We start from the raw sequence: 22,123 nt of genomic DNA, 5'->3' as shown, positions 1-22,123 counted from the left end.
TGATGTTAAAGGGTTTTTATGATTATAAAAGTGTTTTTATTGATTTTGTATCATGTTTTGAACTCGACCAATTTCCATTTTTAGGCTGAAAAATCATGAAAAACGACATTCTTCTTTAAACTTCTATGACTTATTCATTCTCTAAAGCTATGTGTGACTTATATTTTTATGGAATTCTTGGAAATGACTCCTTTCTAGTTTGTTGGGATATAATCCTGGGATAATATTTGCAAGTAAATTCTTAAACTTCCAAGATATATGAATGTCTCACCTGCACACTCTTGCTTGCATGGTCTAGATTCATAAATAATTATCCAATTTGCGGTCATCTTGGAATAATTATTAATAGGCGAGTGGTTTTTATGACTATCTAAAGTATGATTTAGGATTATAATACATGAAACACTAATTAAATCCAGAAGTATTATTTGAGGTATTCAATAATACTATTAATTGTCTAAATAATTGTACACAAATATTAGTTCCTTATAAATATATGTATCTTAGGCACTATAAAAATATCCGTTTTTGGAAACTTGAACAATGTTTAATTAATCTAATATCATACGATCTTAAGAATAAGAAATTTATGAAAATCGTATGATATTAGATTAATTAAACATTGTTCAAGTTTCCAAAAAACTAAATTCTTTAATTGATTTGGTTTTTTCCCCCCCAAATTCCTTCATTAATTCGTGATACAAATCATGTATTATATGTTTAAAATGTCAAGTGCAGATATACATCAAACATATATCATTATTATTATTGAATAAAACATAACCTACGTTAGAATGTAATTCTGAGGTTGAGACATTCTAGGCATACATAGATAACTTTTAGATCTATATGATATGTATTGCTATATAATAAATGCATTACTATTAAGTTATTTAATCAAAATGACTTTATGATTTACGTACACTCGGTTCTATATCATTTTTTTTTTTAAGGTAACAAACTTTTTGTGAGATAGAAAATGCATTGAGATTATAAATTATGCAATAGAGCATCTAAATGATTTATTTTCTCATTCACCCAAAGCTTTTTATTCAATAGGGATTTATTAAAATAGGAAAAAATTTGAGTATTAAAAAACTAAACTTACTAAAAGCTGACAATTTTAGGAAATTACTCAAACTCGTCCATAATACTTTTAAGAAAATTTGACTTTACTTGAATTCGGATCATAATTATCAAAACTTGAAACATTCAAATAATGATAATTAGTCAAATTTTCAGTGTCACTAACTTAAAGGACAGTAAATATCGTTATTATACGTTGATACAAGGTTTAAAAGGGTTGGTATATCTTACTGCAAAACGGAAGTACTAAAAATATGGTTTAAAAAGAAGTCCTTCATCATCTGTTTTTTTCAAATTTTTTATAATTTTATATTAAATATTTTTTAATTTTCTTTAAAATAATTATAATTTTGAAAAATATGCTTAAATTAAAACTTGTGCAACATTATATATATAGATATAAAAACAAGGTTGTTAAAAAACTTTGTGTTATAGTTTTACAAATAAGCTTATGACTCCAAACAATGCCTCGTACTCTAACTAGTATTTAAAATATATTATGAAATAATCAATTTTGAACTTTCATGAATGTCTACTATAATAGAATATATATATAAAGCATTGATATCTCATGCAGATTATACCCTCTGTATACATCCATATACTAAATACTAATATCGGTATATCCTAGAATCCCCCAAACCAAAGAATGGATTTTGCGAAAAAAGTTAAGGTAGGTTTTTAAGGATCAATATATGGTTCTGGAAAAAAAATTACCCTTTAACGCCAGAGTGTCTTTAATATAGCGGTTTTTCTATAAAAAACCGATTTTTTTAAAACAAACGACTACTTCATATAAAAACAAAAAATAAAGACAATGAAACATTAAGAATTATTCTCGATGCAAATTGGTATGTATCTTTGAACACTTTTTTTAATGAAATTATAAGGTTTATAGAAGAAAAGAGTTATCACGTCATTTTTAACATCCATTAAAAATCAATTCAATTTATCTTAATATTATGGTGATGTATTTTGTCTTTAATTACATGAATAAGTGTAAACCCTACAAACTAACTTCAGGTCCTACTTTTGAAAGAATGATTTCTTATCTGAGGGCCAACATTTGGTGAAAGTTGTGGATTAGCACTGCTAGACATCCCAAATGGCATTACAATATAAGGATTCCTATTAAATTCAATATTTACTTGAATAACAAAAATGCTTGTTGCAAGCTCACTTTCAAGATAATTGATGACGACTAAGGAATCGAGTCATATATAGATTTGGTATTGACTCAGAAGAGGATAAAATACATTGTTTATTATTTTAAAAGAAAAAAACTTATGTATTTTTCTTTAGAATAAACCAAAAACAAAAACTATTAATTAAAAGCATTGTTTATAGAATCTGAAGCATAATTATGTTTTACAAAATTATAAAAGTAGTTTTAAAACAAAAATACATCACTCTTATAATCTATAAGAGGTATTTATATTCTATATTTTTTGATCAAGTTTACGTGAATCCTACATATACATAGTTTTTGTTTACTTTTTATTTCAACCATCTTGTCTCTTCTTTCCTTTTTGGTCTCTTTAGAGTGGACTAAGGATGCTTTAGAACGAACTTAAAGACTGAAGGGACTAATTATATGTTAATGTAAAAGACAAGAGAAAGAGCGGACAGACAAAACATCTACAACAAAACTAAAAGAAGGAAATAAGGTCTAAATCTATACTCTACAGCTATTGCCCCGACTGCTATATAATTGCTATTCTCACATGATTCATGAGTAAAATGATTATTTTTTTATAAAATAGTTGTTAATATTTTGTTTAATTAAAGAATTCAATAAAAATGTAATTTTTTTAAATAAATATAAAGTTAAAAAAGAACGGAATTTACATTTTAAATATTAAATACTTAAATGAATTTTACACTATAAACTTAGATCATATTTTTAGAAAATAATAAACTTAAGTAACTAACTATAATTATAGGTGGCTAAAAATCAAGACTGTGTTACACAATTCCACTTTTTTTTGTTTCGGATAAACGGGAGCTTTCGTTGTTTTTTATCTTAGAGTGTTCAAATAAAGTAAGAATTGCATTATGTACCAAACGCCACCGTCCTTCTGGGTACTTCTGCAGAAACATTGATTCTTCAAAGTAACCCTAAACCGAATGATTTAAGTATTAATAATGAGAATATGGAGGCCAGTGGCATCAATATAAAAAAACCCATTGATTTAATTTTCAAATAACTCACATAATTCATTATATTCATACATGAAAATCCGGCGTGTTTTTTTTAGTTGGCCTGTTAATTTGTAATTGGTAGTATAAAGAATGTATTTTCTTTTCCTTAGTAGTTGTCATTATTATTTAATTTGTTGCAGAGATATAATTGTAAGTCCTTGTTCGACTCAGAGGAGAATTGGAGATAGACATCGGAGTAATATTAGCAAATGTCATGGTTTATATCCTTTTTTCTTTCCTCTCTTGTCACAGCTGATTGATGAAAAGCCATGAGCATTATTCTTTCTCTCCTTCTAAACATTCTTCAGATTGTTAGGGTTACCATTTTGATTTTCGGTTGCTTTTTTTTTGTTTGTTTTTTTACATGCCCATTCTACACTGGATGTTCATCACTGATCATATGTTGATAACGATAATAGTAAGTTAATAAATTATATCTGTAGTTAATATACTCGGAATCCTTTTTTTATAGACTCAGACTCGGAACCATAATATATCCTCAGACTCGGAAGAAGTTCGATTCTAATACAGCTCTATATATTTTCAACATATTAAAATTAGAAGTCATCTATGAAGCTCAGAATTCCATGTTTACATATATATTATATAGATTTATCAAATTATATTCAGACATGTGCGTAAAAAATGTAGGGATGATGAAGAGACTCATTTGTCATTCAAGACTAGATATATGTATGTACGATTTGTTAAATGAAGAGGGGAAAAACATATTAATGGGTTATGCTTATTTAACTTCAATAACTTAGACTCTCTGCCTTCTTTTAGAAAATTTATGATAGTTAGGTAGAAATTAATCAAAGGTATCTTTGTGATTTTTTCATCAATGACCAAATCTAAGTATTTTTTGAAATGTGTAGAAACATAAGGCCAACGGAAATCCTCCACTCCCTTATTACATGTTATATACAGAGTGAGTGGGGAAATAAATTCAAAGTACTTCAAACTGGAATAATTCATTAGATATTTTATGCGGATACAAATCAAAATTAAGAATCCTTTATAAGGGTATATTGACTTTAAAACTTAGTAGTAAAAGTTAGTTAGTTGTATCAGTTCAATAAAGAAGGTTTCCTCATGAGATCAAAGACCACGAGTCATATATATGCTTCACACCCAAGTATCTTAAAAACAATATCCTCCATTGTTTGCGTATGTATTCGATCTGTTTATCAAATTGACCAGACTATTTGGGATGGAATAGATCCGAACGACATTATAAAACAGTCCTCAGATTCAGGTTGGAAGAAGATGGGTGGTTAAGAGGAGGCAAATTCGACCATAGCTGGAAATTCACCTTCTTCGTCAATGTACCAAATGAAAAGGATTTTGAAGGTGTCCCCATTGACCATGGGAGGAGGGGGAGCTTTTAGGACTCCAGGACTACATAAGGTCTACCAGCACCTATTAACCCAATTAACATCAATAAAATATTCATTCGTCTAATACAATTTTTACTTTAAAAAAAAGCATAATACACTTTGTGTAAGCATATCGTACCGTTTTTGATCGAAGATTTAAATCAACATCATCAAGGACAACATATACATAGTATCGGAAATAATTTTTTAAAATTATAATTTACCTTATGATATCAACAATTATGCCTCCAGTCTGGGCCTGAAGGCTTTGCACACCTTGATGACGTAGTCTTGTACAAATCTGCCCAATTATTCTCAACGGAAGCATTCAGGGAATAAAAATTCCGGTGAGGGACATTGGAGGACTTGGTCTCCACAAAACTCTACATTCCATTGTACAGTGGCAAGCAGTCCGGTGATGAGGGGTTCACAAGTTTGGAAGCCAGAAATCGTTGAGGTTTTTCATGCATCAAGCTTGAGTTATTATGTTCTTATGTACAGATGATGAGTGTTGTTGACAATATAAATCCTATTTGGGATAGTTGGCATCCATCCAGGGGTGCATAACCTCTCTCATCAACTGCTGGTACTCACAATTATTCCATTTCAAATACTACACTGGTCAAGAAGTCTTAAGTGACAACCTTTTGGTGCCCTCCGCTTTCTGTCTTCCTGGAAATGCTTTTTCCACTGTTTATTAGTTTCCTGACCTTATGGATAGGCTCAACAGAGCAATTCCCAATTTCTGCGACCTCCTTTACAGAGTAATGGGCGTGGCAATATCTGCAATCCGTTTCATGTTTGCCTCCATAATTGTTATTTGTTGACGTATCACAAACAATAATACAGTTTATGAAGGCTGATAATTTTTGAAAAAATTTCTTTTTAATAACTCAATAGAGATTGCAAGTAATAATGGCTTTATAGAGCTCTAATTGGGGCTGTACGATTTGCTTACGTATTCTGTAGTTCAATCCCGAAAAAAAAATTCTACACAAAATATTTTCGCTATTCATCAGATTCACAACCGACAAAATGACTTGGGGCTTTCAAAAACAAGCAAAGAAGTTTCAGATATACCCCGCTCCAACAATCCAGCCAAAATATTTTCCCTCGGAAAATTTATGCTCCCAAATATTGAAGAATCTTTTTTTTGGATCAGCCAGGGCAGCATTTTTCTTCCAGAAGTTGAAACGAAGTATGTGGTTAATATCAAGGTAAATAGAAATAAAAGGTTATACCATCATGTAATCGGGCTTGCTAGGATTTTCAATCTGATGTATTGTAACGACTGCTGGGCAAGACAGGCAGATTGTGACAAAACACGCCACCACTCATAGTTTATGGTGTCACTATTGCTAGAATTTTCAATTTAATGTATCGTACCTACTGGTGGGCAAGAAAAACAGACATTGACAAAATATGCAACCATTCATCTATGACATCAATATTAAAAGCGTGGTGGAAGTCAAACATCAGTCGTACACGCGTAATGGTATAACCTTGTATTTCTATCAACTTTAGAAAATATTATCCCTTACCTTGGAGCTCAAGAGAAAGCTAGTCGACAGGGTCGTCCCTTAGCAGAAGATGTTGTATTGCGTCAAACGGAACCATAACAAATAACGGTTATAACGTAATACCGATAACAAGAGTAGCACTTCGTCAAGTTTTCCATCAACCAACTTTGAGAAAGTGCAAAAAGGATAAAACACGAATTACTTTAGTAAAATGTCAATCCTTTAAAAATATATGAGGATTTTTATATAAAAACGTTAAAGCTATAATGTACAGTAAAAGAAAAAACTGTATTCTCAAAATAAATATGTAAATAAAAAGTCTATACTACATTAATCATTTCATTATTAGCATTATATCAAAATGTATTATTCCTAAAAAAGAATAGGGATATGTTTCCTAAAAAAATCATGCAAATCTTATAAGTGACAAAATCGACACCTCAACCAAAAATTGGATATCAATTTTCCGGTCATCCTTGTATTAATATGTCTATATTTGGGGCAAAAATGAAGGTAAAATATGCCACACAAGTTCTCAGCTCAAGTGTTGCTGCAGCCATACCAACTTATGCTAATCTTGGAGCGCTGCACATGACTGCCAGCGAAACTGCATAATTCTGTCAACAGGTGAATGACCTCTTTGATGTGATGAACTCATACACAAAGCTTGGAAGGACAAACTATCAGAATGCCTTAAATAAAGATTGTTCTATAGCTGTAACGCATGGATTGGATCCTGGAAGATCATCAACTCCAAAAATGAAGATGTAACAAGTCGTTTCCGATTTATTAACAGGATAATACGCAATATCTCATCAGTGAAACTTTTAGTGCAATAACTAACTGAAGAGCTAGAATTTGAATACTTATGACCAAGAAGACTGTGCACAAATAACATTGAAACTTATTTTTGCAGGATTAGGAGCAAAGGAGGATTTAATTATAACCCATCCTGTCAGTCATTTGGCCAGGCATTTAAGCAAACTTTAGGTAATTAGATGCTAGCAAGTGAGAACAGTTCGAACAATGAAAGTGATGCCAATGTCAATCTTTTACCGCTAGGATAAAAAAACCTACTTAAGGTCTACACATCTTCAGATACGGATATAATTCCTCAAATGACTCCGGAAGACATTATTTTTCCCATTACAGGGAATTTAAGTTCTGCAGAGAATCAACCATTACATTATTTTGCATGATATTATTTAAGAACTCTCAACAAGTTGCATGTTACTTCTTGTGAGACATACAGTTACCTAGGTAAAAGGCTAACAACTGAGATTGAATCCAGTGTAATGTTCTTATGGCTGAAAAGATCAGATACAGACTCATCAACCCTTTTCCGTACAGGACCTGAGATGACCAAGTATGTTAAGAACATTTTACTTTTGAGCAAACTTCTGTTTCTCCCGTCACTTATCATGCAATGGGTTTCTTGAGCTCCTAAAAATAACTATTCTTAAGTATATACAGCCTCCAACATTTCGGCAAGACTAGGTTCGTTAAAAATTAGCTCTACATTTTGTCCGTACTTTGCTGCACTATAAAGTCAAATGGGTAATTAACGAGCCAAAGAAAACTATCAAAAAGAGCCAAAAGAAACTAAAAACTATACATCATTAGTAACTGTTGTCACATATTAACATCATGTCATAGAAATTTGCAATAAATATCCTTTTATATCATCATTGTGATTGTTCGTAAGATTAGTTACACGTACTGGGCGCACATGGGAACCACAATCAACATAAGTCACAATATCTTCTTAATAGACCTCTGGTTGTTTCTGCTCTCTGATTGTTTAGGTTTATAAGATTTATATATATTACGTCACAGAATTGGGCATGCTTATCAATAAATTTTTCATGAAAATACTAGAGCATTAAACCAAGTAGCGCATCGAGCACCGTTAACTTGAGAAAATCGTATGGTCAATATTTGTCATATTATTCCCGCAAGGTATCGCCTTTCTATGACGTCACTCATTTATTTATTGTACGTAGTATTAATAAATTTGAATAAGTAATAATATGTATATGATTTATTCTTGTATGAAAAATTTTATATTTACATATTATTATAAAGCCAATTTGCAACAATTAACTCCAAAATGATGGTAAAATGATGTAATGTCTGAGAACCGGAAACCTTTTAAAAAATATCTACTTTGTTTTGAGCTGTGAACAATAAATGAGTTCATCATTTTCGCAACAAAAACAATTTTTGGAGATTTAAAATGCTATCCCAAAATGGAAGAGTTAAATAAAACACCACGTGATGTTGTTTAAAAAAACTACAACAACGACAAACTATTACTCTTTCCATATTTTTTAAAAATCATGAGCTTACCAACAGAAATTTGTCAAAAAAATTGATGTTTATCATCACAACAGGTTGCGTGATTGGAACTTTTGCTCCTCCAGATAGTATATGAACTTAATGGAAGAGAGTTCTAATACTATCTGGAGGAGCACAAACTCTAATCACGCAGCCTGTTGTATAGAAACCCCCTCAATATTGATAATAAATTGCACTTGGTAAACTAATATGACGTTTTTAATATTATAAGGCTATAATATTCATCGTAGTTGTAATTTTCTCTCAAAATCACGTGGTATTTTAAACAAATCTTCCACTTTAAGATAATGTTGGAAATCCCAAAACCATAGAGATGTTAAAATAATAGAATACTGATTTGGAGAAAAAAGTGAGATTGTTCAGCTGTCGAGGAAAAAAATATTGCGCCCAAAACAAACAAGTCGTTAGTACTTCTCCAATACTATTACTTATTAGTAATAGGAACTTTGTTATTTAAAATTCATTTATCATCCCTTCTGGATTGTAATACTCGCTGTTGGTAAGTTATTAAAATATTTATTCCTTTAACTATATGTTAAACTTATTATTTTGACAATTTGTAGGTTTACAATGCCTACTTGCGTGGCTTATAATTGCACCTCCAGGATGCAACCTTCTATCAGTCCTTCAGGACTAAGAACCATGAGGGTCAGGATTATTCTCAGCATGTTAAGAATGATACTAATACTTATGACCATGGACTAGAGGAGAAATATGGAAGGCCCAATCACGAATTTATTAGTTTTTCACGTAAGTAAAATTAATATATTTAAATAACAATTTAATCAAATTAAAGACAGTTTTAATTATTTTTTCCCCGAATTCCTGCCCTTTTACTACCCCCTCTCTAAACTACATATTGGACCACTTTATTGGTTTAAACATATTTTCTTTTAGATTTCCAAAAAATCTAGAGCTTCATAATCGCTGGTTGATTAACTGCCGGAGAGAAAATTGGAATCCCTCTAAGTGGTCGAGAATTTGTTCAAAAAATTTCAAGAAGGATTTAATCATTCGACATAAAGTCAAGTGTAGTCTTGTTGATGGAGCAGTACCAACTATTTTTGATTTTCCCAAACACTTAATTATAGTTGAGTCAAATCGAAGAGTATTAGAACGATCTAATCCTGAAGAAAAAAGGGAAGTAATTCTTGAATAAGATATAGACGATGACAATAATCACGCTTCGAATGTACTTTCGGATCATTCGTACTCTTTGCCAAATTCAATGGATCTCCTGGGCGTAGAGAACTAAAAAGCCAAACTTCAAATTATAACCCTTGCAGAAGAAAATGAGCAGCTCTGAGAAAATTTAAAGACCTTAAAAAAATAAAAAAAGAGATTCAAACAGAACCCCTTAAGATTTCAAAAGCGGCTCAAGACAATCAGAGATCTATTTGACCATTTAAACAGAAAAAAAAACTTATTTCTGGGTCAGGCGAAGAAGTACTATCTTCCATAACATCTGGAATCCCCAAAATTTTCTTTCAACGTATTATTCTCAATAACAAAAAGGGGATAATCTCAAGACAAAAATATCCTGATGAATTGAGAAAATTTACTCTAACCTTGCAGTTTTACTATCAAAAGGGGTATGCCTATGTTCGCAAGACATTTAACATGGCTTTGCCACACCCTTCAGTTATTAGAAGCTGGTACGGAACAATCGATGGAAACCCAGGATTTACGGTGAAAGCATTTAAAGCCTTGAAACTTCGAGTAGAACAGCAAAGAGTTGCGGAAGGAAAGGTTTATTGCAACCTAACGCTCGACGAAATGAGCATTCGAAAATGAATTGAATTTGATTGCAGTAAATACCATGGCTATGTGGACATTGAAACGGGAGATTCAGACGATTCCATGCCTCCCGCCACTGAAGTCTTGGTACTTATGGTGGTTGCCATTAATGGGAATTGGAAAATTCCCATAGGAAATTTTATCATCATGGATTGTCGTGGGAAGAAAAGGCGAATATAGTACAAACAGCTTTAATTAAAGTACATGAAGTTGGTGTGATAATACCGAGTATTACCTGTGATGGGCCCTCATGTAATTTTGGAATGTTTAAAGCTCTTGGAGCTGCCCTTCATTTAGGCAATATAAAACCCTTCAAACTGTGTCATAAAAGTCGTTGTTTTACTTGACGTATGTCATATGCTGAATCTTGTAAGGAACTCTTTTGTATCAATTGGGGAGCTCCAAAATCATAAGGGAGAGGCTATTCGTTGGAGTTTTATAGAAGAATTGTACTTAATACAAGAAAAAGAAGGTTTAAGAGCAGGGACGAAGCTGAGAAAAGCTCACATGGAATGGAGAGGGATGAAGATTATAGTAAATTTGGCGTGTGAAACACATTCTACAAGTGTAGCCGATTCTTTGGAGATGCTATCACACGATCTTAAATTACATAAGTTTTCTAAATGTGATGCAACAATCATCCGTATATTCGATGCTCTATTTGATGTATTTAACTCGCTGAATGTGTTTACCAACTCTACCAAAGCGCCCCTAAGTAGAGCTAACTTCGATTACTGGCGTCCTCTATTCGAATCAAGTTTCTATTACATCAGTGAATTAAAAACAAATAGTGGGCAAAAGCTTATTGAGAGCAAGAAAAAAACTGGTTTCATAGGATTCCTTGTCTCTATAAGAAGTTTCATACATCTATATGATTTCCTCATTGAATCTAACTATTTAAAATATCTTTTGACTTACAAATTTAGTCAGGATCATTTAGAACTTTTTTTTTTTTTTTTTTTTTTTTGCGTCATACGCTCTGCAAATGGTCATAATAATAATTCTTCCGTCAGGCAATTTTCCTCTGCTTATAAGGGACTAATTATCCGGCATGATATCAAAGCAGGAGCAAGATGAAATTGCCTGAGTCAAGATAATACAATTTTCCTTTCTTCAAGTGGGCAAACCAAACGAAAAAATGACCAGCTCGATTGCAATCAAATGGTATTTATATGAAGACATGGGTTACTAGAAAAAGGTCCCTTACAAATGGAACATGATTATACTGATGTACCCGATCCTAAATACAGCATTGTAATTTCTGACTACAAGAGTCTATTACTTATATAGCAGAGTTTGTAGTTAAAAAATTAGAACAAAAGTTATTCTGTGATACTTGTCAAGCATCATTGTATTGTCATGACAACCAGTCAAAGAATTATGCTTTAACAAAGAGAAAGGACTGGGGAGGATTTTTTCAGACGGCATTGAAATGTCCTTTAAAAGATTTAATTTATGTTTGTCAGGGAACCGATAAAATTTTACAAAGACTATTGAACTCGACAAGTGATGCACTGCCTAGAGACTCAAACTTAATTTAAAAAAATGTATATTGCTGTACTAAAAAATATTGGTTTTAACCAAAAGAAATTAGGTCTTTGACCATGTATTTGATTCATCTCCAGAATCATATCATTTATTTTCCCTCATAAAAGAAATCGCTAAATGTTATACCAAGATCAAATTATATCATTTGGGAAAATAGGAGAGTGAGAATATTCTCACCAATCTCGTCCAATTCAAAAATCAATAATTTGCAACATTGTCATTAATTTTTTGAAAAACTAAATTATATATCAATTTAATAAATTACTTATTATAGTAAAATACTCCTTCAAATTATGTTTATTACTTTTCTACGAAATATAAGGAAAATACTTGCCAATATATACAACATAAATTTACATACTTATTACATAATTAGGTTGGAGTCGATTCCACGGTACTTTTAACATTTTATTGCTCATGAGGAGTTGATACAGTCTAAGCTGCACGGGTCGTTCCAAGAGAATGAAAAAATTAATGGCATTCTCATTCAATCCACGAGGTTAATCATTAGTCTTGAAAGATTGAGTGAAAATTACCGTCCTGGAGGTGCAATTGAACGCTACACAAATAGACATTTTGACCCTACAAATTGTATATATAACAAGTGCAACAGGGAGTTAATAGAATACATATATAATATGATAACTTACCTATAACACACATTTCAATTAAAAAGAGGTGGCAAATTAATCCCAACTAACAATATTATTTGATTTTAAAAGTTAATTTGTTATGAAAAAATACTATAGATTTGTCTGTTTTGGGCGCAATCTTTTTTTTCTTCCACAGCTGACCGATCTCAAAGTATTCTTATGCTATTGAAGAGAATCAGCTCTCTAGGTTTTTATATCTTTATGCGCAAAACATTGCTTTTGAGCAAAAAATGATGGATGGACTTATTGTATACAACTCAAAATCAAAGTAGAGATATTTTAAATGGTTTTTTAAAGTAAAAATCAAAAAATTCAATAAAATAATCTTTTAAACTATTGAATTCGCCCTCCAAAAATAAAGTGTAAACTTCAGATCTGGTTTGTACAAGATCATGTTCAAATAATATGAAGAATTATATCCTTCATGGATCATAGAGTAGTAATGTAACTATTCATTACGATGATCATTTGTATTTTAGGGATAGACAACTTCATACATACTTTATTGATTACTCATATTCCCAATTTAAAAGTTTAGAAGGATGAAAATAATGTAGTTTTAAGTCATTACAATTAATTGAGCTAGGAAAAGTGCATGTATTTTCACACAGAGTTGAATGGATTTGGAATTTCCCCATTAATGTTGGATTCATAATGTAATTAATTCACAGGGATGAACATGATTCTTATGTTTGGTGCCAAAATAGAACCAATTAGAAATATCAGTCAGACTATTAATTTTCTATATTCCCATTCATGATATTTAAAGGTTTTTTGAAGACAAACCAAATAATATAAAGAGTTCATTTCAGCCATGTCTAGTAGATTAATAAGGATGAATTCATTTTCTTCTCAAAACTCGGTCATTTTCATGTTCTTCAAGATTTTTGACTCTTCCAAAGACACGAGGAATGTAGAGTTTTCATCCTCATAGCTTGCTCCTTTCTTTATGTACAAAAATTGTGTAAGAGTGACGTATAAACATTGATTTTGCGTCCCGAATTTTGATATTTCTCTTCTTCAACTTCTTTATTTTCTATGCTTCATAGACTCCAAGTTGGATTTTTAGGTTGATATTAATATCCTTTAAATATTTTACCTCAGAAAAAATATCTGTAATACATATAAAGCAATTATTATTTTTTAAAGATAAAGTAACTAATGCAAAAACACAATATTAACATGATAAGAAGTTTCATCTTATATTGTTGATGAAATTATATTCATGTCTCCATTTACAGAAGTAGTAGGTTCTAAATAAGGAGTAAAGTATGTATGATCCTGACATTGTTGAGATAGTTTTTTAACTAAAATTTGATCAAAAAAGTTGCTTAATTACTAAATTAATTAATTTGCTTACCATCCCCATTGTTCTCCAGAAGGAAAATGGGATTGTTGGAGTTTTTGCTGAAACTTTAGGTTTTGCATGTATAAACAAAATGGTAATATAAAGCCTTTTCTTTCCCTTGGAATTATTTATGAATTAATTTTCTTCCAAAATTTTAGCTCATAATCAATAATTGGAAAGTTCTTCAACTAATATATAGTATTAAATTTTGAATGTTTTGGGTCGTGACTCAAACGCATGAACAAGTCAGCTATCGGTCTAAGCGGATAGTTTGGTGTGGTAAGTCAACTTTTTGGGCTCTGATTTTAGGGAAATATTTAAAATCACCAAAAATTGTTCTTGGGCAATAAATGAAATATAAGTCAAATTACATATGTTTTAAAGGGTTGTCTAATAAAAACATATGTAATTTGATTTATATTTTATTTATTGCTCAATAACAACTTTTGGCGATTTTAAATATTTCCCTAAAATTATTTAAACGGATGATAACAATGAGCATCTAAAACCTATAGAAACTCAACAAATCGGACACTAAGAATTCAATGTAAATTCTCAGTCCCTAGAATAATAAATCAACATAAACAATTTCATTTCAAGCACACAAATATATATAAGAATCAATTATTCTTCATTTATAGTTTGAAATAATATTTTGTCATCATGGGTCTAAATCCAACTCTGTCGACTTTATTAATTAATCAAATAAATATTCAAAGATACATTTAATTCTATAATATTAATGAATTATTTGAATGAAAATTACTAGATAATAATCTTGTACAAGGACGAAATGAAGTTGATGCTTAATTTTTAAATGACAAATTCATCAGTTAAAAAAATTTTATTGAATTGTTATTTGAGCATTTACGTTGGAAAACCTTATAGCCTTTTCACGATAAGTCAGCATTATTCATTTCGGCCATTTTATGTGAATAAACAATCAAGTTTTATTACAATGAAAAAAACTTTTGTTTTACTAATATAAAGGAAAATAGTGAAGTATTGAGTGCAAAAATGAGACTAACAAATAAAAGGACTGCAACCTTACGGTCGATCAAGAATTTATACCTCTATTGCTTAGTTTTATTATATATCTGACCCTAATATATATTTCTTGGTCAAATTTCCCCTATTATAGATAAAAGTTAACTATTACAATGGAAAGAATAAGATATTTTCTCAAAAATATACTGATTTCCTCGTCCATAATCGATCAAAAAGATAAAAAAATTTACTAATGTAGTATTTTTAGTATAAATCACTTTAATTTAATTCCAATATCAGTGTTTATTATTTGCATTAAGTAGTGTGCAATGCAAGATATTATGTCTTTTTAATTTCTAAAACCATTTGATGAAGTAAAAATATCAACTTTGAGCCAACAGAAAACGCCTTATAGAGCAAGAAGTCCTTTAACGTCATAAATTAAAAAATTGAAGGAGATTCGAAATGGCTCAAAGTTGATCATTTTACTACGCAAAATTAACTTTATTAATAATTCAAAGACTTACCACCTGCATTGAATACTACTTAATGCTAATGATTATTAACATTGATATTTGAATTTAATGAAAAGAATATGTGCTGAAAATCCCTATGAAATAGATAAATTTAGTTTTTTTAGATCGATTAATGACGAGAAAAGTAAGACAGTTTCATAAAAATATCATATTTTTTCCGATTGATAAGGTTAATTTGGAAATAAGATTGTATAACTCTATAGCAATATATTTTTCATGCATTCTAGGGTATATAGTGCTCCCTGAATATACATACAATAAAACTAGGCAATAGAGGGATAGATTTTTTATAGACAGTAAGGCTTAAGTCCTTTTGTTTGGTGATCCCAAATTGACCTTCAATAGTTAATTATTTTCCCTAATATTAATGAAAACATTATTGTTTTAAAATTTGATTGTTTAGTTCACCAAAATTGCCGATATCAACCATACTGACGTCAAATAAAAACGCTATATAACTAAAAAGAGAGCGATAAGATGACAAAAAGAGCCTTGCTAGGTTTTGACTAGTAATAATTAGTTTAAAATTTCATTGGTACAAAATTGGATAAATACTTAACGTTTAAAAAAATCAAAGTAACATTTAAAGGCACTTTAAAATTAGAATTAATATACTGTCAATTTATATTTGAACCTAATTGGATGGTAAAATATCAGATACATATTATTTTTAAAAATTAGATTAAATCCTCTCGCGGGGAGGGGTAAACCGACAAATTTAAGAACTCAATGCACTTACACATACTACAAAATTTCGTAGAAAAAAATATTAAAATAATGTTAAAAAAATTGCACTTAGGACTCAAAACATAGTTCCTAACATTGCTTTCAAAAGAGTACCTACACGGTCATCATTAGGAAGAAGGAAATAAATAAAGCAATTAGCGTGAACTTTTGCTTTCATTCACTAAAAGACAAAGTAAAGTTGCATATTTCTGTCAACAAAGTCATAATTCCTTTGTTCAATAAAAAGCCTATATGAAGATATTAAGACTAATGAGTAGAAATAACATTTTTTTGGACGCAATGAGCAAAAAAGCAGCGCTAAATTTTTGCAAAATAAGCAATAAAAATAGAACAATTTGTAATTAAAGAAAAATACAGTTTAATAAGGATAATTAAAAGTAATTGTGTAGTTATATATTCATATTTATCATAACTTTTTGATAAATTTTGTTATATTATATCGACAAATCAAGATTTTAGAAAAAATTTCTTCCGATAATTTTTGCCTTCCTTCAGTATTGGTAGTTTTGAGCACACTAAAAGACTTTAACGATTACATTAGTGGTTGGAACAAATTTGAAGTTGGCAAAGTCTTCAGGAGTCTTTTTAAAAGGAGGCATCTCATCATCACCACCACTGGTTATACGTTCAACCTTTTGCATAAATGGAAGATCAAGATCTCGCAATTTATCGCTGAAGTATTTCTCCTTTGTTACAAGATTCAAGGGGGATTATTCATGAGTCAATTTTGGGCCGGATTCCCCCTTTCTTTAATTGGCTGTTGTGATAAACTGGCTCCCTCACATATAATCATAACCCTAATTGCATCACACAGTTTTACCTCCAAAAAGAGAATTTACTGAAAGAAGTTTTTTGCAGGTGTATTTTTAATCAATAAATATAATCAGAAGCTGTTTTATTATTTTACTAGAATACTTCATATTTATTTCATACCAATTAAGAAAAAGGAGCAGTATTCACTCATAAAAAGAGCAATTTTCTGAGCGATCGCTCACAAATCCTAAGTCTACAAATAAACACTATTAGGGTGGTGGGGTAAGGCCTTACTCTAAACTAATACAAAACTCCAGTACTGAAAGAATATTATGAATGTTTAGAGGGAGGGGAAATGAAGGTACACTAATTAACGTATGATAAATGAATTATGTAAAAAGCTTTTAGTTATTCAAACATTTATTCATTTTAATAAATATATTCATATCAACGGAAGTATTGCATATGTATGTACAATAATAAGTGAATACTACACTTAGAGAAAAATAATTGATTTACATCATTTGGAACAATTGAACATTATTAATTAAGCTAAACAGTCAAATTTATATATAAATAAATATATATAATTTAAGTAACATCGTAATTATTTAAAACAGGTACTTGAATTTTACACATCTACGTACCCGAACACGGATCTGAATGAATATATGGGAAACAGTCAGAGGAAACGATATAAATATAAATAAATATATATATGGAAGCTCCAAAATTGCAATACAGAGATAGTCCATGAGATCATTTATAGTATCTAACATAAAAAGTAATATTTTTTGCTTCCTTCAAATCAACATTATTTAGAATTAAAACTTGAGAATCAATATGGTTTGAATTGTACTACATATTAAGTGATCAAATACTACTCCAAGAAGAGTAAAAACACATAGATAGACGATATAACTAACCATAAGTCTAAATTCGGATTTATCCATGTCAAATGAATAAAATACTAAGTCTATTTGGAAATGATGCTCTGATTATTGCATCCTTCTAGTTGTCTTTCTTCCTCTTGTACCACATTGTCTCCTTCAAGTAGGTCTATCTCATAAACTTTTAAATCCTTCATTTAAAAAAGTGAGAAAAAAATAACTCAACTAAAAAAAATTGTTTTAGTAGTAGTGGTGAGTTTTCCAAGGCTTTTTTCGTAAATCTTGATTCATGGCACGTCGCTCAGCAGATCGATCTCTTTCCCGTCCATTTCGTATATCAATTGGCTGAGATCTTGCCAAGGACACAGAGCTCTCACCTGAAGAAGAGGAAACTGTTCGAGTCTTATTATTATCAAAGTCCAAATCCTCAATATTTCTCTCCTCTTCTCCTTTATCAACGAGCTCTGTCCCTGAATCTCCATTACGAATGCGACGACGCAGTCCATTTCTAACGAGATTAAATTTGTTTCCTAGCCAGTTCCAAACGATATCTCCTAAGAATTCCACCTCTTCCGGATTATTCCTTTGAGAAGAGGATCGATCAATCACATGCGTTTGAGTGTTAGAGGAAGACATTGTCCAGGATCGGCTGTTATTAGTATATGAGTAAAGTAAATTATAAATGGATAAGATATCATAAAAAAAAGAACTAACCTTTCGTATGAATGCAGCATTATACTTTGATAACTCTTTAATGAAACTACGAACTATTTCATGAATACAATCAAACCTCTGAGTCTAAATTATTCTGTCCAGATCGAAGCTTGGGTTACTACAATCATTTCGCGGTTCCTAAATTTTTCAACAACAAAATAACTTGTAAATAATGAGAAAATAAGGAAACAATTACTCAGAGACGCTCTTACCTCTTCTAACTAAGGTTAAAGAGCACGCCGGTCAAAGCCTCCTGGCTAACTCTGGGAATTATCCTAAGTCTAACATTTCTGAAGTAGCAGATTCAAAAAAAAAAAAATATGTGTGTGTGTCAGTATGTACCTATCTAAATGCATTTGAGGAAGGACGCGAAGAAGTTAATTGCGTTGTTGTTGTTCTTGTCCCTGCTGTCGTACTGAGTAGCGTACGCGAAATTTACAACTATCATACTACAAATACGACTAAAAAACAACAAATAATAAGAGGTATTACGGAATATCCTTCTTTTGTACATTTTACGAGAGAAACACACGTGTTTGTCAACTGCTCCACTTATCAATATTGCAACGTCTCTTTTTATTCCACATTTTTACTCTGTCAAAATTTTTTATAAATCGAAGCAGCCATTTGTGGCTTAACATGACGACGTCTTATATAATATGTACTTGTCTCGCAAAAGGCAATTATGGATTGAATATAAATTGTTCTGTGAGCATAACCGTAGGATATTTTTTTTTGGAGTCTTGGGAGGCGATGTAATGTTGCCCAAAATTTGTGACTTGCACTTTCTTTCACTGATGACCTTTTTCCTTACCTTAAAAAAAAGAGATTTTATGGAGGCATTCTTTTTTTAAATTCATTCAAATATTCTCCGAATTATACTTTACTGTTTCCCAAATATACAGCAAATATTTATAGTTGCCTCATAATTGGGATAAATCAATTGCTTTGTCTCCTACACCCATTTCTGTGAGGCCCATGCTTCCTGTTTATTCATGATCCTTCCATTTGCATTTAGTAACAAATGGAAAATCATCTGAAGTCTTAAAAGATGTATATTGGAATAACATTTATACGTTGGATTTTTTTTTCTTTGGTTAATTACCTTTTACAATCAATCTATCTCTTATTTTTGGCATCTGTTTATTCAAGAATTATACCTACATCAGTTAAAAATGTCTTACAGATGCAAATCCAAAAATAGATTTCTTGAATTTTATGAGAGATAGAAAATCATATGCAAGTGTTAGAGGTGTCTAGAGTTTGTTCGTATGTATTCTACCAAGACATTATCAAAAAATTTAAAAAAAATAAGAGGCAACTAAGAACATTTTAAAGATGATCTCAGCCACCTAAAAATAGTCAAATTTCAAACAATAATATCGAACTAAAAATGATCTGTCAAGCCTCAAATTTTCCTAACTTGATTTATCAGAAGGTTTAAAACATTAAACGAACATATTGCACTGTAATCGATTCTTTCAGGCGGAAAATGTATTAGTACTCTCAAAGAAGTACCACTTTAAAGACGGAACTCTACCAATTATGCAGTATAATATATAATAACTTACATACATATTTATTCAAAACATTAGTAAACAAAGTATTCATGTTTGACTTTTATGGTGGATTTATTGATGACAAGATTATAATGATAGTGGAGATATGAATCTTTCATATAATTTCTTTGAAGAAATCCTGTAATAAAAAGTTTTACCTCCTGTTGTGTTCGTTTTGTTCATATTTATTGCATTTTTGAGACATATGAGAGATTCATTGGTATTCAATTGTATTCTCTACAGTTGTCAAAATTCTCACTATATTGATGTATCATAAATCCCTAAAAAAATGTAAATTTGAATTAAGTTTTATTTTTTTTCAAGAATACAAAAACAACAACTTGAGATATTTTTTACTGTATTTAAAAATTATTTCAGAAGTGGGAGTATAATGATGGCTTCTTAATTACGATTTCACTTTAGTAAGTCTTTAGATATTAGTGATATGTTGTTTGCGAACGTAAGGGCTCTATGAGGCGGCTCTTTGAAGTGAACGACGGGAGCCGGCTCCCCATCAATCAGGAGCCGGCTCAGCCCAAATGATGCATTTTTTGCCGTTATATATATTTAAAAAATCGTCTCGATGAAATTTGAAGGAAGAATAGGAACGACTTTTTTTTTTTGGAAATGGTCATTCGGGTAAATTATGCAGCAGAGCAAAAAACAATTGAAATTTTTTCTAAAAAAAGAAAAATCTGAAGAGTAGTTTGGTAGCCGAAAGAGCCGTCTGTTTTTAGTGAGTCGAGCCGAAAGACGTTATTTTAGTGTCTCGTTCTACTAATTATCGCAGCATTTACTCATAACATTGAATTCACTTGCACAATTAGGGTTTCCACTTTAAAAAAAATTGTAGTGTCTTTCTTTAAATGATAACTTCAGAACCTCTTTTAATATTTTCTCTAAAATTAACACTCGCCAAGAATCCGAAACCCATTTTTTGTTTGTTTTTGTAAGTATGTGATTAGTTCATAAAATGTATAGTTATTATTTTCTCTTACATAAAAATATTCAATTTTTATATAAGTTGAAGCTAAAGAACACATATCATAGTAGAAGCGTTATTTTTGATTCAGTTCTTGATTTCGAAAACCAAAACATGAGCTAATACAAGGGGTTCTAGATTAAAGGGGGCTCTATACAGCCGTAATCCCGGTATATGAAATTTTTTTCTCAAAAAATGTGTCTCAGTAATTTTTAGTAGTGGTGTGCCACGAGTAAAATTTGTAAATTGCTATTCGAGTCTTAAGCAGTAAATAAAAAACAATACAAAAAACTGGGCTCGTTGGCATAAAAAGTCATGTATTACTCAAAACTGGAAAAAAGCTCAGAACTCGTTAAAACTTGGGATTATCTGTTTTTCTTTTTCGAGCACATTATAGAATATAAATATTACTATAATGACTTCCTTTCTCTGTAAAATTTAGAATATATGTTTTCCCACAGGGAGCACTATGTTAAAACATGTTCACTTTTTTGCAATGTGTCCTCTTCATTTGAAAATTAATCTTTGTAGGATTTTTTTTAGACCAACGGGAGGAGTCGAATTGTTCGGAATTACGCAGTTTATTAAGCACACAGGATACTTAGAGACAAAGAAGGTCAAAGACGGTATTTTCATGAAACTTTTATTGATACACACGCCCAATTCTATGAAGTCATATATATATAATATCTAAATCTTATAAAAATAAACAATTGTCAATCATCTTTACTTTTAGTATTTCTCGTTGCAAATTTCACTCTTCAATTATAACAATATACAAAAATAATAAATACTTATACAAAGGTCCTCTTAGTTATACAGTTTACAGTATACATTTTGAAAATGAGTTATTCAAACTTATCAAAAGATATCCTAGAGGCTGAAGTTCCAATTCATGATTCTAAATCTGATCTATTACGCAATACTCGACAGGATCTAGTGCCATCCTTAATTGTCCAAATCCAATTGATACTTCCTATCATTTATTCCCATCCAATCATAACCTTAGACGGACTTGTATTGATTTGTACTAGTTAAAAAAGTCGCTTAAATCAAAGACATCA

At 30.7% G+C, this 22,123-nt stretch overlaps 1 protein-coding gene and 4 long non-coding RNA genes across 5 annotated transcripts; 2 read left to right on the top strand and 3 right to left on the bottom strand.

The window, feature by feature from the left end:
- The first annotated feature begins 8,583 nt into the window (after nt 1-8,583).
- Nucleotides 8,584-12,171, top strand: LOC121129262 (uncharacterized). Its single transcript, XR_005868383.2, has 3 exons — nt 8,584-9,044; nt 9,109-9,295; nt 9,443-12,171. It is a non-coding gene; the product is annotated as an uncharacterized lncRNA (long non-coding RNA).
- Nucleotides 12,172-12,694, bottom strand: LOC121129264 (uncharacterized). Its single transcript, XR_005868385.2, has 2 exons — nt 12,541-12,694; nt 12,172-12,472 (listed from the first exon to the last, which is right to left on the bottom strand). It is a non-coding gene; the product is annotated as an uncharacterized lncRNA (long non-coding RNA).
- Nucleotides 12,695-13,120: 426 nt separating this feature from the next.
- LOC139907162 (uncharacterized) lies at nt 13,121-14,070 on the bottom strand. Its single transcript, XR_011783577.1, has 2 exons — nt 13,904-14,070; nt 13,121-13,656 (listed from the first exon to the last, which is right to left on the bottom strand). It is a non-coding gene; the product is annotated as an uncharacterized lncRNA (long non-coding RNA).
- On the top strand, nt 13,651-17,047 carry LOC121129263 (uncharacterized). Its single transcript, XR_011783576.1, has 2 exons — nt 13,651-13,985; nt 14,050-17,047. It is a non-coding gene; the product is annotated as an uncharacterized lncRNA (long non-coding RNA).
- A 269-nt stretch (nt 17,048-17,316) lies between these two features.
- Nucleotides 17,317-18,930, bottom strand: LOC121129261 (uncharacterized). The gene is made up of 3 exons (XM_040724971.2): nt 18,731-18,930; nt 18,519-18,656; nt 17,317-18,453 (listed from the first exon to the last, which is right to left on the bottom strand). Exons 2-3 carry the CDS (start codon nt 18,536-18,538, stop codon nt 18,045-18,047), a joined length of 429 nt encoding a protein of 142 aa, XP_040580905.1. The 5' UTR covers nt 18,539-18,656; nt 18,731-18,930; the 3' UTR covers nt 17,317-18,044.
- Between the last annotated feature and the right edge of the window lie 3,193 nt (nt 18,931-22,123).

This window comes from Lepeophtheirus salmonis, chromosome 14 (assembly GCF_016086655.4).
Source record: "Lepeophtheirus salmonis chromosome 14, UVic_Lsal_1.4, whole genome shotgun sequence".
In the NCBI taxonomy this organism is placed as follows: domain Eukaryota; kingdom Metazoa; phylum Arthropoda; class Copepoda; order Siphonostomatoida; family Caligidae; genus Lepeophtheirus; species Lepeophtheirus salmonis.
This window is presented reverse-complemented; position numbering and strand designations above follow the sequence as displayed.